Genomic DNA, 17,192 nt, shown 5'->3' with positions numbered 1-17,192 from the left:
TTCTCCCAATCTATTAGTGTAAGCTGCCTGCTGCATTATGCAAACCAGTACTTCGTTCCATAGCAAAGAATAACACCACTCCAACCACCAGAATGATTCTCAGTCACCAAGAGTACGTCATTCTTTTCTTCAGGACTTAGAAAGGGTTCGTCTCTAGTCTATGTTTACAATAGAACCTGAAGAGATATAGGTTATTTGGATATTTGTTGCAGCCTTGCCTGCCCATCATATTCTGGACATTTGTGGTCATTGAGTGGCCTGAGGTTCTCCATAGATCATAGATAACTCCAAAAGAAAAGAGGGGAGTATTAAATACAGAGATCCATCTCTAAGTATTCAGATTAATCACACCTACCTCAATCATCAAGGGCAACTAAATAATTATTTTACACATTCTAGTACAACAGACATCATATGAAAGGAGAGAAATTGAGAGAGAATTTAGAAATATTTGGAGTGTGTTTTAGGAAACCCAGGGTCTCATCAGCAGTGTAGGGGATAATTTGATTCTCTCATTCCCCATTCCTGATTAATTAACACTTATGTCCTCTATCCATCATGCTTTTGTTCCCTTTCTTTTTCTACCTGGACCAGAGCAGGGTTCTGTCAGTGCAAACTCAACACAGTCTCCTCTGAGCGCTCATATTTCCTTTGCATATCTTCCAAGTCCTACAGAACAGAAACGAACATGCAGTTGTATTACATAAATAGTTTTCCTGGCATGGACTAAAATTTTCTTTCATAAACACTTTTTTTTGTTCAGAAAGTCGAACTGGAACAAAGACCTCAGGTAAATAATTTAGACCTAGTGCATTCCTTGCCTGCCTGCCAGCTAAATTTAGATGAGAGGTTGATGAGGATGAGTGGTATGTTGGCTTGTTGCTCCCATGGTGTTGTTGCACTAGACTTGGAGAGATTCTTGGTGCTCTTGGGTGGCTGTCATTTTCTGTTTTGCTACTTTATTCTGTCGCAGCTCTTGTTGGGCTATGGGAATCTGAAGTCCCGCATCTCTTGGTTTGCTCTCATGTTTGGATCACAAAAGACCAAAGGCCACAACTTCCCCAATGTCTTTTAAAGCGTAATGACTAATGCAACAATTATTACAACAAGCCTTTAGCAGCCCATATGTTATTTCTTGTTTAGAAAGAAATTACAGTTTTCCTTGGCTGAGAGCCACAAAGCTGCGGGTCAGCAACCACAACTGTCTGAGGTATTAGTCGGAATTCACAATGAAGCCTCAAGTCTAGATCCAGCCCTGTACAACATACTCCGCAAGGAATGCAGATTGGCAAATGAAGATTTATGCAAAATGAACTAAAGCATACATAAATAAACCTAATCCATTGTAGAAGCAAAGAATAGGTCATTGGCTGCAATGTTTGTTGGTTATATCAGATGATATCGCAAACTGAAAACCCAAAGTAGTTGAATTTGGTTATTTTGGCCCAAATCCATTGGCATTTTGGACTCATTGTTGCCTGTTCTTCATAAAAAGTGGTAAGTACACAGAGGGATACACTTCCTGTATGTGATCATTATCTATATTCTATCATCGTAACGATTTGGACTTGATAAATGTCAAAATTAAAGGTAGATATTTAGTTTAAAAAAAAACTTTTAATCAATTACAAATATTCCCTTGTATTTGACTGTTAATAGTCTAACCAACGAGTTGGTTACAATATGATCTAAAGGGGGCAAGTGGTGAATTTGGTGATGCAGCAGAGGGAGAGCTCAGCACTTTTACAGCTAGCATTCTGACACTAGCAATCCTGTGCATAATTCCATAACTTTGATCAGGAAAAAAATGTGGAAAATATTTATCATTCCAAGGTGTCTTTATCTAGCTTTGCAACATGATAAAATGCAAAGTAAGTGCAGATTGGGAAAATAGCATGCAGCAACGTTGCCATGTTCTGATGTGCATTCACAGCCTGAAAGAACCTCACCACATGTGAGGACCTAGAAAGTCTATCCTTTGCTATTTGATGAGTGCGTATGAATCAAGGAGCAGAGGAGGGAAAAACTATCCAAATCCAATTGGCCCTGTTAATGTGCGGTTTCTTGCTGAATGACACAGTTAGAAAGTCACGTTATGCGTCCCCCATACCACCTCCGCCAACAAGTGTCAGTGTGCATGGCTCAGGAACATCTAAAAAGAGTTAAGTGGCATGGTGAAGGAGACAACAATGACCTTTAAAAATGGGGAAACAAGCAGACATTTAAATTCATTGTATTCGTTTTATCTGTCTTCAAAAAAGCAATTTGAACTTTGGTCCGCAAAGGTAATCCCTAATCTACAATAAACTCAACTTCTGGTGCAGATAAAGCGTGAGTCAAGAAGCTACAACAGATAGTAAGAATCAAAATTTTCAACCTGGAATTTTGTAGAACTGATATATAAGCTGCCTCCTATGGCTCGGTGGCACTCTCACCCGAGCTACGTCAGAAGGCGGTGGGTTCAAATCTCACAACAGAGGAATATAAAATCTAGGCTGACCATTTAGTGCAATACTGAGGGAGTGCAGTACTGTCTTTCTGGAAAAATGTTAAACTGACTGCCCCACTGGATGTAAGAGATCCCATGGCACTATTTCTGAGAAGAGCTGAGAGTTCTGGACAATGTTTATCCCTCAACAAACATTACTGAAAAAGGTTATTTGGTTATTATCGCATTGCTGTTTGAGGGAGCTTGCTGTGCACAAATTGGCTGTTGTGTTTCCTACGTTACAGCAGTGACCACACTTCAGAGAAGTAATTCATTGGCTGTAAAGTGCTTTGGGACTTCCTGAGGTTGTGAAAGATGCTGCATAAATGTAACTCTTTGTTATAATAAGTCTGTCTTACTGCCAGGTAAAGAATAGCACGTGACATTTTGCTCTCTGGATGGGCAAGAGAGCCAGGTGGCCCAAAAGAGGAAAAATGTAGAAACTGGAGATTTTTTTTAATTGTGTTATTATCATGGGGTTAACAAGAAGCTCTTTGTGCTGCATGAGCTGCTCCCAATAAGCATGCTGTAATAATTGTTGCACGGCTGAAGTTAAAATCCATTTCAAAGATTAAAATCAAAGAAACTATTTAACACCTTTCTCAAAGACATTTCCAATAATCGAGGTAAGGACCATAATATTTTATTCATGCCATTGAATAGAGCTTTTTTCCTAAGAATTTAATTTAACAGAGATTACTGACAATGATTGGGAACATAAGGGGATTGTGCCTGAGTTCTGCACCATTTTGTGTCTATAACTTGAAGTCTCTGTTTCATTTTCACACAAGGGAGACATATCAAAGTCAGACTCAGAGGCTGACTTTTTTTGTCAGAGCCTTGAAGATGACAGTGGAAGCAAAAAGGACCTTCCAAACACCACATGTAAGTTCAGCTGCTGTACACGTCAGTTTTAAGTAGAGGCAGAAATTTATGTGGCTGCTTTGGGTATATCAAACATGATGACAACTACTACAAGTCCATATATTTTTGATAGCCAGATATAAAAGAAAGTCTTTTAACATGATTCAAAAATTGTATTAAAAAATTGATGCAGAATTTCACTTTAAACTGGCAGGTAATCCTCTATGTAACTTGAACTCCTGAAACAGCTATCTACATATATTATTTGTATATGTGAAGTAAAAAATATATGCAGGAAGTCCCAGAAAAGTTGAATTCCTGCCTTCATAATTTTTTAATGAGGCTTTTACGTCAGGATTTCTGATAATAAAATGATCCACTGGCCCACTCATTCCTGCATCTTTCTGGCCCATCCAATGCCTCCATGGTGCCAAGTCTTTTTCCATAGTAATGAGTCAGTGCACTGCCCAGGATGAATTACCAAAGGCAGATTCCATGATGTTCTTGGCACCGGTGGGCCTTAATATGCAGATGGCTTCTGAACTATTGCCTGTCACCATGGAGGAGTTGGGTAGATAACTGTGCTTGCCATTGCGCAGCTCCAGAGTGAATGTGGCACAGGGCAGAACCTCAGTGATTCCCCACAGGAGCACATCATCCTGAGGCACTCTCCAGTGCCCCTGGTTGATGGCTGATTACAAAGCAGCAGTCGCATAGGATTGAACGTACGTTTTGTGGTAGTTTGGTTAAGAGGTGGGGACACAATAAAGAAAATCATTGGTGCATTGCAAGCGATTTTTCTCCATTAATGTCAGTGAACAAAAGAGATCACAGGCAAAGTACCTGCCATCTTTTGATAAGTCAGCTCCGTCAATGCAAGGCCTGCCCAGAGGAAGGGTACATTTGCCGACTCTGATTGAACATATTCCTGGAGTATCATCACATTACCTCCTGCCTTGAACCTCCCTTTACTCCACACACCCACCATTGATCACGCCATAAGCCCATCCTTACGACGCATCACCTTCCCACAGCCAATCAGAATGCAAACAGACTCTTCATTACCTGGTTGGATAAGTCTTAATTGTTGCTCAAACAGCCTTTTCTCCCCATGTTTGATATTTATATAACTAATACACAAAAAGCATTCAAAGAAAATTAAAGAAAACACCAATTATTTTAAATGCACTTGTGTTTTTTCTTCTTCGGTTTTGCTTGCAACAGCATTCTAGATAATTCCTGGAGGCTTTAGGGCAATCTGCAAGCTTGGCAATCCTAAGGACACAATGCCTCAAAAGGTTTTGCCCGCTATTTTTCAAAAATTTCAACAAGGTGGCAATGTACCAATGAGCCCTGTACCAATGAGCAGAAATGTTGGAGGGAACAAAAAGGAACAGGCAAAATTACAGGCGTCAGGGCAGTCAAGATCAATGTACTTTAACGTCACTTTTGTCACCAACAGTGATGGCAGTGAATGGACATGTGGACGTCAAAACCAGTCTGACGCCACCACTCATCATCCACACCAATGCCACACCAATGCCAACGCCAAAGGGGATGCTTTGTGGGGATTCTGTGCATTTGTACAATGAATCCCGCAGAGGAAGCAACGTATCAATTGATCCCAACTACTACGAGCAAAGGTCACCGGTGAGTCCCTTTGTATTTTCTCTGACTCGAAGCAGATTTTGTTTTTTGGCTTTACGTTTTGAGTAGCGCACTTTTACCCACATTGGGCGGAATATTCCAGGCCCTGCCATGGCGGCTTTGATGGCAGGCTGGGGGTGGGGGAATGGGGGTGGGGGGTATGGTAGTGGGGAGAAAAACGCAGATGGAGCTGAAATGTCATTTCCCCGCTGGTGTAAAATGACAGTGGGATCTTCCGTTCCCGCCCACCATAGCGGGTCGGGATTCCCGCCAGAGACCGGCATGAGGCCAATTTGCATCCCGTTTATGGGATGCAGATGAAGGCCCAACTGGTTTCACAGCCCCACCGCCACCACGCCCCACACCCCCCCCAACCGGTCCCGATTGCCGGCGTGGCAGCAGGAAGTCGCGCCGGTCTAGAACACGTCTGGATCAACATGGCGTGTACATATCAGCACGAACCTGAGGTAGGCCCGGGGCTGCCTCTGGAGTTCAGGATGGAGGCCCCCAGCAACCATGGGCCCTGGAACATGCAGTCGTGGATAGAGGGAGCGTATATAAGGTGGAGCTTCCACCTTCAGTGTCTTCGAGGAGGTCCATCTTCCACCTTCAGTGTCTTCGAGGAGGTCCATCTTCCAGCTTCAGAGTGTTCCTGAAGATCTATCCTCTTTCTTCAGGAGGTCCAACTTCTTTCTTCAACGGTGGGTCACTGATGTCCAGACACCTTTTGAAAATGGTGCCTGGATATGCTGGCCATCCAGCCCATCCCGCTGCACAATACATCGGGAAAACCCCCGACTGCTTAATTAATGAGGCCAGAGTCATACAATAAAGCACCAATTCCCAGTGGCCTCCATGGTGGGAAACACTCCCCATCCCTCTCCCCACCCGCAGCATGGGACTTAATCCCAGAATAGAAAATCCCGTCCATTGTCTTTTTGCAACTGGAGGATTGCTGCAATAAGATTGGCCACTTCGTTCCCTTCTTTCTGGGGACATCACAGATCCAGATCATTCATGGTTTGAAAATGAGTCGCATCGGTCACTGATTCTATCACGGAAACCTGGCTGGGACATTTCACCAGAGTCACTTTCACTCCTGCTTCCCCTGCCATAACCACACCAGCAGTGTTGTGCAAACTGTCAACGTATCAGCAATTACATTATCGAGGTCCAACAACAATCATCTTGTTGACTGGCAATTACATTGTCTAGCAATTATATTGTTAAGACACTTGCATTGTTAAAACAGGTGATGGGCATTAGCTCACCCATAAATGGGTACAGCTGTAACACTCCAGCGGGGAAGGGACTGGGAGTCTGTCACTCTAAGCTGGCTGAAGGATAAACCTGCCTGAGGTAGAAGACCAGCTTTAGACTCATTCTTCCCTTATATACAATTATTGGAGTTAACACAAACCTTGACACCATTAGAGTCCAGGAATCTACCTATTCCCTTCTTAAATATATTCAGCGATTTGGCCTCCACAGACTTCTGTGGTAGAGAATTCCACAGATTCACCACCCTCCAAGTGGAGAAGTTTTTCCTCATCTCAGTCCTAAATGGCCTCGTATCCTGAGACTGTGATCCCATGTTCTAGACCCCCAGCCAGAGGAAGCATCATCCCTGCATCCAGTCTGTCCATCCCTGTCAGAATTTTATATGTTTCAACGAGATCTCCTGTCATTCTTCTAAACTCCAGTGAATACAGGCCTAGTTGGCCCAATCTTTTCTCATACAACAATCCTGCCATCCCAGGTTTCAGTCTGGTGAACCTTCGCTGCACTCCCTCTGTGACAAGTATATCCTTTCTTAGGTAAGGAGAGCAAAACTGCACACAATACGCCAGATGTGGTCTCACCAAGGCCCTGTACAGCTGCAGTAAGACATCCTGGTTCCTGTACTCAAGTCCTCTTGCAATGAAGGCCAACATACCATTTGCCTTCTTAACTGCTTGCTGCATCTGCATGCTTGCTTTCAGTGATTGGTGTACAAGGACACCCAGGACCCTTTGCACATCAACATTTCCCAATCTATCACATTTAAATAATTGTCATTCTGTTTTCCTACTGAAGTGGATAACTTCACACTTGTCCATGTTGTACCACATCTGCCATATATTTTCCCTCTTACTCAACCTGTCTAAATCTCCTTGAAGCCTCTTAACTCCCTCCTCACTGCTCACATTCCCACCAATTTTCATGTCGTCAGCAAACTTGAAAATATTATATTTCGTTCCCCCATCCAAATCATTGATATATGTGAATAGCTGGGGCCCACGCACTGATCCCTGCGGTACCGCACTAGTCACTGCCTGCCACTCTGAAAAAGACCCATTTATTCCTACTCTCTGTTTCATGTCTACTAACCAATTCTCAATCCATGCCAATATATTACCCCCAATCCCATGTGCTTTAATTTTACACACTAACCTCTTATATGGGACTTTGTCAAAAACTTTCTGAAAATCCAAATACACCACATCCACTGGTTCTCCCTTGTCTATTCTGGTAGTCAGGTCCTCAAAAAACTCCAGTAGGTTTGCAAACATGATTTCCCTTTCATCAATCCATGTTGACTTTATCTAATCCCATTGATATTTTCTAAGCGTCCTTTTAGCATGTCCTTTATAATAGACTGTAGCATTTTCCCTGCTAATGATGTTAGGCTAAGGGTCTGTAACTCGCTGTTTTCTCCCTCCCTCCTTTTTCCTTATTAATTCCTGGGATGTGGGTGTCACTGGCTAGGCCAGCATTTGTTGTCCATCCCTAATTGCCCTTGTTCAGAGGAATTGGAGCCACACGTAGGCCAGACCAGGTAAGGATGGCAGATTTCCTCCCCTAAAGTACATTAATGAACCAGATGGGTTTTTACAACAATCGACAATGGTTTCATGGTCATTGTTAGACTTTTAATTCCAGATTTTTAGTGAATTCAAATTCCACTATCTGCCATGGCAGGATTCGAACACAGGTCTCTGGATTATTAGTCCAGCAACAATACCACTTCGCCATCACCTCCCATTTTTTGTGATCTTGATGTGTTGCCCAGAATCAGTAAGGAGGCCACCTGTCATCTATCCACACAATGTCAGGACAGTGATGACCCCTGAGTTCTTATTGCTGGCTCTTCCCCGACCTGTAATGGGCTGTGGCAACTTGAAAAAATTAATCCCTTCAAACTTTGAAAAGCATTTTTACTAACGTTTTAAACTCTTCCTACCTCCCTGATTGGCCCCAGACATGGGGCTGTATTTTACGTGCCCCCCACCGAGTGTGTTTGTGTGGGGGGCGGGGGGGGAGCACATAAAATAGGGCGGGTGCCCATGGCAACACCTTCTCGCACATCCCCGAGCTTACCCTCACAGTGTGGTGGTTGGGGAGGTGGTGGAGTGAGGGGGGTGCCGGGCGCCAAAGGCGGAAGCCAAATTGCAGAAGTTGTGGGAGACGGGCTTTTAATAAACTCACTAGGAGTTTAATTGGTCTCACCATAGATGTGGGCCAGTTCAGAGGCCGGCGGCTCTCTCTCACCCTCCGGGATATCTAGGAAGGTGGAAACAGAAGTGAGACTTCCAGCCGTGTGACGTTGGCCCCATTTTTCCATTGGTTCATCTCTGCCGTACCCACCCCCCACCCCCCACCCCACCCCCACCGGCCAATTTTGGGCGTTAAAACTCCCTCTGTTGAGCACAAAATTTGGGCTGACGCTCCAATGCTGTACTGTTGGTGGTGCTATTTTTCAGGCGTAACATTAAACCTGAAGCTCTGACTGTCCTCTCAATTGGATGTAAAAGATCCCACAGCACTATTTCCAAGAAGGAAAGAAGAGCGATCTCTGATGTGTTATTCAATATTTATCGCTAAAACGGGTCATTTGGTTATTATCTCACTACTGTTCTCTGTATGGAAATTGGATGCTGTGTTTCTTTACAGTATAACAGTGACTGCAGTTAAAATAAAAATACCTTTTTGGTTGTGAAGCGCTTTGGGAGGTCCTGAGGTTGTTGAAGTCGCTATAGAAATGCAAGCTTTCCTTACTATCTAACCTCCTTTCCTCCCTCTTGCCATCCCTTCCTCCACTGGCTGTGCAAACAAGCTAATTAATGCAATGTCCTTTTGATCTCTATCACAGAATCACTGAATTGTTACAGCACAGAAGGAGGCCATTCGGACATTCTTGACTGCACCAGTTCTCTGATTGAGCGATTCACCTAGTGCCATTCCCCCCCACTTCTCCCTGTAATCCTGCACATTCTTCCTTTTCAGATAATAATCCGATTCCCTCTTGAATGCCTCAACTGCATCTGCCTCTGCCACACTCAGGCAGCGTATTCCACATCCTAACCACTCGCTGCATGTAAAGGTTTTTCCTCATGTCGCCATTGCTTCTTTTGCCAATTACCTTAAATCTGTGCCCTCTGGTTCTCAATCCTTCCACCAATGGGAACAGTTTCTCCCTGTCTACTCTGTCCAGTTCCCTCATGATTTTGAATAACTTTATCAAATCTCTTCTCAGCCTTCTCTTCTCAAATGAGAACAGCCCCAGTTTCTCCAATCTAACTATGTAACTAAAGCTCCTCATCCCTGGGACCATTCTCCTGAATTTTTTCTGCACCTTCTCTAATGCATCACATCTTTCCTAAAGTGTGATGCCCAGAACTGGATGCAATACCCCAACCAGTGATCTATACCAATTTAACATAACCTCCTTGCTCTTGTACTCTATGCACCTATTAATAAAGCCTAGGAAGCTTCATGCTTTATTAACTGCTCTCTCAACTGTCCTGCCACCTTCGATGATTTAGGCACATATATACCCAGGTCCCTCTGCTCCTGCACCCTCTTTAGAATTGTAACAATAGCAACAATGAATAATAGCCTGGCCTTCTCCTCTCATTGAATGTGCTGAGTCTTACTAGGGTACAAACCCACCCCACACCACCACCACCCCAGGCATTATGGACTCTCTAACATCTTCCTTGAGTTCCCATTCTGAGTCTGGACTATTGGTAAGATATATTGGTCTTTTAATCCAGTGCTACTTTCCTTTCAGACCAGTGCACGTAGCTCCCCCTATGCCCCCTGGAGCACAGCCAGCAGCTGGAACAGCCGACGTTCAAGCTGGAACAGCCTTGGCCGAGCTCAAAGCCTGAAGCGCAAGCATCAGTCAGGCGAGCGGAAGTCCCTCCTCTCAGGCGATGGCAAAGAGAGCTCCGACGAGGGCGATGGATCAGAGGACGAGAGAGCCAGTCGTGCAGGTAGCGGGAAGGGCTCAGGCCCTCAGCGCGTGGAATCTTTGGAGATAAAGGGCTCTATCGACATTCCCGACACCCTCCAGGTACCTAGTCTTCACAGGTCTCCCAGCATCCACAGCAGCCGGCTCCCACCAATGGATCGCCAGGACTGTAATGGTAAAACCTCCCCAGCTGCCGTGCTGCACCAGGTCAATCAGGATGAGCAAAGAGCTGAGCTTGAACATACTGAAGATGAAATTGATATGGTGAGCAACACCAATGATTGAAAAATGCAGAAACCAATGTTTGGTAGAAGTCAGTTGCACATATTATGTTTGAATATTTTATTTGGGACAAGAGTTTGAACCTGGTGTAAACAGAAGGACTGGAAGTTCTGTCACACTCTTTCTCTTTTGGTTACTTTAGCACTACTCTCTCCTCTACCCCAGACATAAAATGAGAGCCAACTGGATGTAGAGAAACATGGAAGTGCTGAGGGGAAGCCCGCTCTTTCTAACGGCTCTTACCATTTGTCTCACTGCGTCCATCTCTCCTTCTCGTTCTCTTTTGTCCTCCTTCTCCCTGTCTCCAGCTCTCCCTCTTATCTTCTATCTGCATTTCTTCCCCACCATGGTTGTTAACAGGTTCACTCTGATCTGAGTTTTCTAGCTCTTAGTGAACATTCCTCAGTAGGAAATTGATGCAATTTCTTTCATTGTTTCCCGGCAGTCCACATAAATATAATAAATTTGAAAGCCACTTGAGATGAAGCAGATGTAGATTCTTCGGATAATCAAATAAATCAGACAGTTCTCCAGAACCAAATGCATTAACAGCAAGGCATGTTTGGTGAGTTTGCCTGCATGTGCTTCAAAACAAGCAGTTGTAACAGATGTTTCCACATCAGAAACAATTTGAATCTGGATTATTTCCTTCTGCATTGTTAGAAACATATTTGAGAGTTTGAAGTCCGGGTTAATTCCATTATATATGTTGGTACTATATATGTACTTAATTGCAAGAGGATCAGTTATGGTTATTATTGCTTGCATCACTGCAACAAGGAAGCACATTGAATACTGATCTTCAAAGTGAAACCTTCCGTTTTCAGTGACAGGAATGAAACCCAGGGCGGGATTTTTCCGGCCCCGCCCACCGCCGGGATCGTCCGGTCCGGCCGAAAGCTGATGGACTTTTGGCAGGACCGGCGAATTTCCCGCGGCAGGTCCCGCCACAACGGGGCTGGAAAATCCCGGGCCGAATCTGAAATTCCGGTAACAGGACTGATGTGTGCCAACTTGTTTTCACAGAGTAAAAGAGCACGGTTGCAGGCGTGGATTCAAGCCAGGCTGCCACCTTGTTTCAAGGAGCGTGAGGGTTGGTCTCTCTACCTCTTCCCACCACAGTCCAAGTAAGAAACTAAGAACAATGGGCTTTGTGCTGTTGAGTAGAAGGAGCGAATTTCCAGAAACCCAATGGAAATGTTTCTTTTTTTTTTTGCAAAAGCAGAACAAAGGGGTTAGAAAAATAGCAGATCATTGACTCTACTCAGTAACACAAATTGCACTTTAAATGTTGTAAAACATCCCAGAGCGTTTCACAGGAGCGTACTCAAACAAAATCCAACACCAAGCCATGTAAGGAGATGTCTGGATAGATGACCAAAGGTCAAAGAGGAAGGATTAAAAAGAGACTGAGACTGGACAGGTGGTGAGATTTAAAGAGAATGAGACTGGACAGGCGGTGAGATTTAAAGAGAATGAGACTGGACAGGCGGTGAGATTTAAAGAGAATGAGACTGGACAGGCGGTGAGATTTAAAGAGAATGAGACTGGACAGGCGGTGAGATTTAAAGAGAATGAGACTGGACAGGCAGTGAGATTTAAAGAGACTGAGACTGGACAGGCGGTGATATTTAAAGAGACTGAGACTGGACAGGCGGTGAGATTTAAAAAGGGAATTCCAGAGTTTCGGAGCCTTGGCAGCTCAAAGCACAGTCACCAATGGTGGAGGAATTAAAATTGAGGATGCCCATGAGGCCGGAGTTAGTGGAGTACAAATATCTCAGCCCAGACCTTTCGATCTCCAGATGATCATACCCCCAAGATACACTGGGGGACCCTTCGGAAGTCCCCACAAACGGACTTCAGGGGAATTGCCCAGGAAGTTTGGACTTCCGTTGGGCAATTACCCTGCACCTTCCGAAACTCTGAGTTAAAGTCAGAGACTTTGAATAGTTCTGATTTACTTACCAGAATAATAACGATGGCCTAGTGTTATTGTCACTGGACTAGTAATCCAGAGACCCAGGTTAATGCTCTGGGGACCTGGGTATTCAATAAAATACCTAGAATACGGAGCCTAATGATGACAATGAAATCATGTTGATTGTTGTAAAAACCGATCTGGATCATTAGTGCCCTTTAGGGAAGGAAATCTGCTGTCCTTACCTGGTCTGGCCTACATGTGACTCCAGGTCTACAGCAATATGGTTGACTCTTAAAATGGAAATGGCCTAGCAAGCCACTCAGTTGTATCAAACCGCTAAAAAAATGTCAAATGGAATAAAACCGGACGGACCACCTGGCATTGACCTTGGCACCAGAGATAACAATGGCAAATTCAGCCCTGTCGACTCTGCAAAATCCTATTACCAACATCTGGGGGCTTGTGCCAAAATTTGGAGAGCTGTCTCACAGATCAGTCAAGCAACAGCCTGACATAGTCATACTCCTGAAATCATCCCATACAGATAATGTCCCAGACACCACCATCATTATCCCTGAGTATGTCTTATCCCACCACCAGGACAGACCAAACAGAGGTGGTGGCACACTGGTATACAGCCGGGAGGGAGTTGTCCTGGGAATCCTCAACATCGAGTCCGGACCCCATGAAGTCTCATGAAACCAGGTCAAACATAGGCTAGGAAACCTTCTGCTGATTACCATGTATTGTTTCCCCCCTCAGCTGATGAATCAGCACCCCTTCATGTCGAATACCCCTTGGAGGAAGCACTGAGGGTGGCAAGGGTGCAGAATGTACTCTGGGTGGGGGACTTCAATGTCCATCACTAAGAGTGGCTCAGTGGCACCACTACAGACCAAGCTGGCTGAGTCCTAAAGGACATAGCTGCTAGACTGGGTCTGCGGCAGGTAGTGAGCGAACCAACAAGACAGAAAAACATACTGGATCTCATCCTCACCAACCTGCCTGCCACAGATGCATCTGTCCATGACAGTGTTGGTAGAAGTGACCACCGCACAGTCCTTGTTGAGACAAAGTCCCATCTTCACATTGAGGATAGCCTCCATTGCGTTGTGTGGCACTACACCGTGCTAAATGGGATAGATATGGAACAGATCTAGCAACTCAAGACTGGGCAACAATGAGGAACTGTGGGCCATCAGCATTGTACTCAACCACAATCTGTAACCTCATGGCCCGGCATATCCCCCACTCTACCATTACCACCAAACCAGGGGATCAACCTTGGTTCAATGAAGAGTGCAAGAGGGCATGCCAGGAGCAGCACCAGGCATACCTAAAAATGAGGTGTCAATCCGGTGAAGCTACAACACCGGACTACTTGTGTGCTAAACGGCGTAAGCAGTAAGTGATAGAAAGAGCTAAGCAATTCCATGTCCAATGGATCAGATCTAAGCTCTGTAGTTCTGCCACGTTCAGTCATGATGGTGGTGGACAATTGAACAACTCACTGGAGGAGGAAGTTCCACAAATATCCCCATCCTCAATGATGGGGGAGCCCAGCACATCAGTGCAAAAGATAAGGCTGAAGCATTTGCAACAAATCTTCAGCCAGAGGTCCCAAGCGTATGATTCATTGCAACCACCTCCGGAAGTTCCCAACACCACAAATGCCAATCTTCAGCCAATTCGATTCAATTCGATTTATATCAAGAAATGGCTGAAGGTGCTGGATACTGCAAAGGCCATGGGCCCCAACAATATTCCGGCAATAGTACAGACGACTTGTGTTCCAGAACTTACTACGCACTAACGAAGCTGTCCCAGCACAGCTACAACACTGGCATCTACCCAGCTATGTGGAAAATTGCCCAGGTATGTCCTTTACAAGAAAAAAAAAACAAATCTAACCCGGCCCCATCAGTCTACTCTCCATCATCAGTAAAGTGGTGGAAGGGGTCATCAACAGTGCTATCAAGCAGCACTTGCTTAGCAATAACTTGCTCACTGATGCTCAGTTTGGGTTCCAGCAGGGTCACTCAGCTCCTGACCTCATCACAGCCTTGGTTCAAACATGGACAAATGAGCTGAACTCAAGTTTGAGGTGAGAGTGAATGCCCTTGACATTAAGGCAGCATTTGACCGAGTGTGGTATCAAGAATCCCTGGCAAAACTGGAGTCAGTGGGGATCGGGGGAAAATTCTCTGCTGGCTGGAGTCATACTTAGCACAAAGGAAGGTGGTGGTCAATCATTTCAACTCCAGGACATCACTGCAGGAGTTCTTCAGGGTAGTGGCCTAGGTTCAACCATCTTCAGCTGCTTCATTAATGTCCTTCCTTCCATCATAAGGTCAGAAGTGAGGATGTTTGCTGATGATCGCACAATGTTCAGCATGAATCGCGACTCCTCAGATACTGAAGCAGCCCATGTCCAAATGCAGCAAGACCTGGACAATATCCAGGCTTGGGCTGACAAGTGGCAAGTACCTTCGCACCACACGAGTGTCAAGCAATGACCATCTCCAACAAGAGAGAATCTAACCATCGCCCCTTGACATTCAATGACATTACCATCAACATCCTGGGGGTTACCATTGACCAGAAACTGAGTGGACTAGCCATATAAATACTGTGGCTACAGGAGCCGGTCAGAGGCTAGGAATCCTGTGGCAAGTAACTCACCTCCTGACTCCCCAAAGCGTGTCCAAAGTACAAGTCAGGAGCGTGATGGAACACTCTCCACTTGCCTGGATGAGTGCAGCTCCAACAACACTCAAGAAGCTTGACACCATTCAGGACAAAACAGCCTGCTTGATTAGCACCCCATCCAGAAACATTCACTCCCTCCACCACCAACGCACAGTGGCAGCAGTGTGTACCATCTACAAGGTGCATTGCAGAAACTCACCAAGGCTCTTTAGACTGCAACTTCCAAACCCACAGCCACTACCATCTAGAAGGACAAGGCAGCAGACAGATGGGAACACCACCACCTGGAAGTTTCGCTCCATGTCACACACCATCCTGACTTGGAAATATATCGCCATTCCTTCACTGTCCCTGGGTCAAAATCCTGGAACTCCCTCCCTAACAGCACAGTGCGTGTACCTACACCACATGGACTGCAGCAGTTCAAGTAGGCAACTCACCACCATCTTCTCAAGGACAGCAAGGACTTGGGTGATGTGTGAACAGGATTTAGTTAGGACACGGACATTAGGGTTTTGGATTACCTTAAATTAACAGAGTGTAGAATGCTGGAGGCCGATAAGGATTGTATCAGAATAGTCAAGTCTGGAGGTAACAAAGGCACTGATGAGGATTTCAGCAGCAGAAAAGCTGAGGCAAGAATGGATTCAGGCAATGTTGGGGAGATGGAATTAGTGGCCTTAGTGACAGCACAGATATGTGATTGAAAGCTCATCTTGGTTCTCCCAGTAACCTTGCTTCTTTCATTGGCATCAAAGGTGAGATTTATGGGATGGTCACGCTTTTATCTGGGCATTGCACCAATGTGCATAGTGCAGTATAATCATGGTTTCAAATTACTGATTTGAAAACAATTTCAATTTTGGATGGCAGGCAAACATCGTAAGGAGTATGAGCTGCAAACAGTATAATAATTTTTCAGACTCCGAAATTAAATTTTGAAAAGATACCAGATGATTATTTTTAACAGTTACTCATAATCCAAAACAGCAAAGTCAACAGAGAGTGCTGATTGGCAACGCCACTTGCCAATCAATCAACACTCTCTTCACATTCAGTATAAATTGTTGTATCCCCTTACATTGGTATTCTTGCGAGTGTCCTGATGAGTGCAAGACAAAAAGCTTCGACATGTCTCTTTTTTCAGCAATACTCAAACCTTGAGCAGCTCTGTGCAGCTGAGTTGGCATTAATTTTGCCTCTGAGTCAGAAGGTTATGGGTTCAAATCCCTCTCCAGAGATTTAGGCCAGAATTGTGTGTTCTTATGTGCCCCCACACCCGCCTTCCTCCGCACCCCCCCCCCACCCCCCCCCCCCCCACCCCACCCCACAACCCCACCAGGAGCATGCTGGAAGGTGGGGTGCCATAAAATTGGGTGGCATGGCAGGGGCCTCATTCCTATCGCCTACCCACTTTACCAGCAGTGGAGGAGATGGCAAGGAGTGCGCCCACTCTTGGGCCAATTGAGACTCTTAAGTGGCCAATAAGTATTTTACCAGCGGCGGGGTTCCCAGGCCACATGGTAAACACTGGCAGCCAGGCTGCAGGCTCAGGGGGTCCATCCTGCTTGGGCACCCTGCCTGACTGGTCCTGGCTAGCCTCCCCAACTCAACTTTAAGTCTGCCTCCATGCTGCTCCTTATGGTGACTGCCTGAAGTCCCAGAAGTGGCTACCGCTTCCAGTGGAGCTGCTGGGACTGGAGGCAGAAATCACGACCTTAGCCGCTTAATAGCCTGACAACCATAAAATCAAGCCATGGCTTACTCACCCTGTGGAGGCAAGCTCACCCCTGATTTTTCAGCTGGAAGGGCGGGGCCACTGCCTCTGCAAAAAATTCCAGCCTTGAACACATAATCTAGGTTGGCAACTCCAATGCCAGCACTGAGGGAGTTGGAGGTGTTGTCTTTTAACTGAGATTTTAAACTAAGGTCCTATCTGTCCTCTCATGTGGATGTAAAAGATCCGATGGCATTTGGTGTGATATGATGCACATATTCCTTTAAGAGAGCATATCTTAAACTGCTGTCAATCACTACCCACC

The 17,192-nt window shown here is 45.2% G+C and overlaps 1 protein-coding gene across 1 annotated transcript in view; it reads left to right on the top strand.

Annotated features, from left to right (window-relative positions):
* The window catches only part of cacna1g (calcium channel, voltage-dependent, T type, alpha 1G subunit), a 1,015,897-nt gene that overhangs the window by 826,592 nt on the left and 172,113 nt on the right, over window positions 1-17,192 (top strand). The window contains exons 15-18 of the mRNA XM_078570777.1: window positions 3,280-3,373; window positions 4,815-5,002; window positions 10,053-10,499; window positions 11,544-11,644. Of these exons, the coding sequence (XP_078426903.1) occupies window positions 3,280-3,373; window positions 4,815-5,002; window positions 10,053-10,499; window positions 11,544-11,644 (830 nt within the window). The remainder of the gene's footprint in view (window positions 1-3,279; window positions 3,374-4,814; window positions 5,003-10,052; window positions 10,500-11,543; window positions 11,645-17,192) is intronic.

Source organism: Cetorhinus maximus, chromosome 24, assembly GCF_964194155.1.
Source record: "Cetorhinus maximus chromosome 24, sCetMax3.hap1.1, whole genome shotgun sequence".
Classification (NCBI taxonomy): Eukaryota; Metazoa; Chordata; class Chondrichthyes; order Lamniformes; family Cetorhinidae; genus Cetorhinus; species Cetorhinus maximus.
Note: the sequence above shows the minus strand (reverse complement) of the source record. Positions and strands in the feature narration are given on the sequence as shown.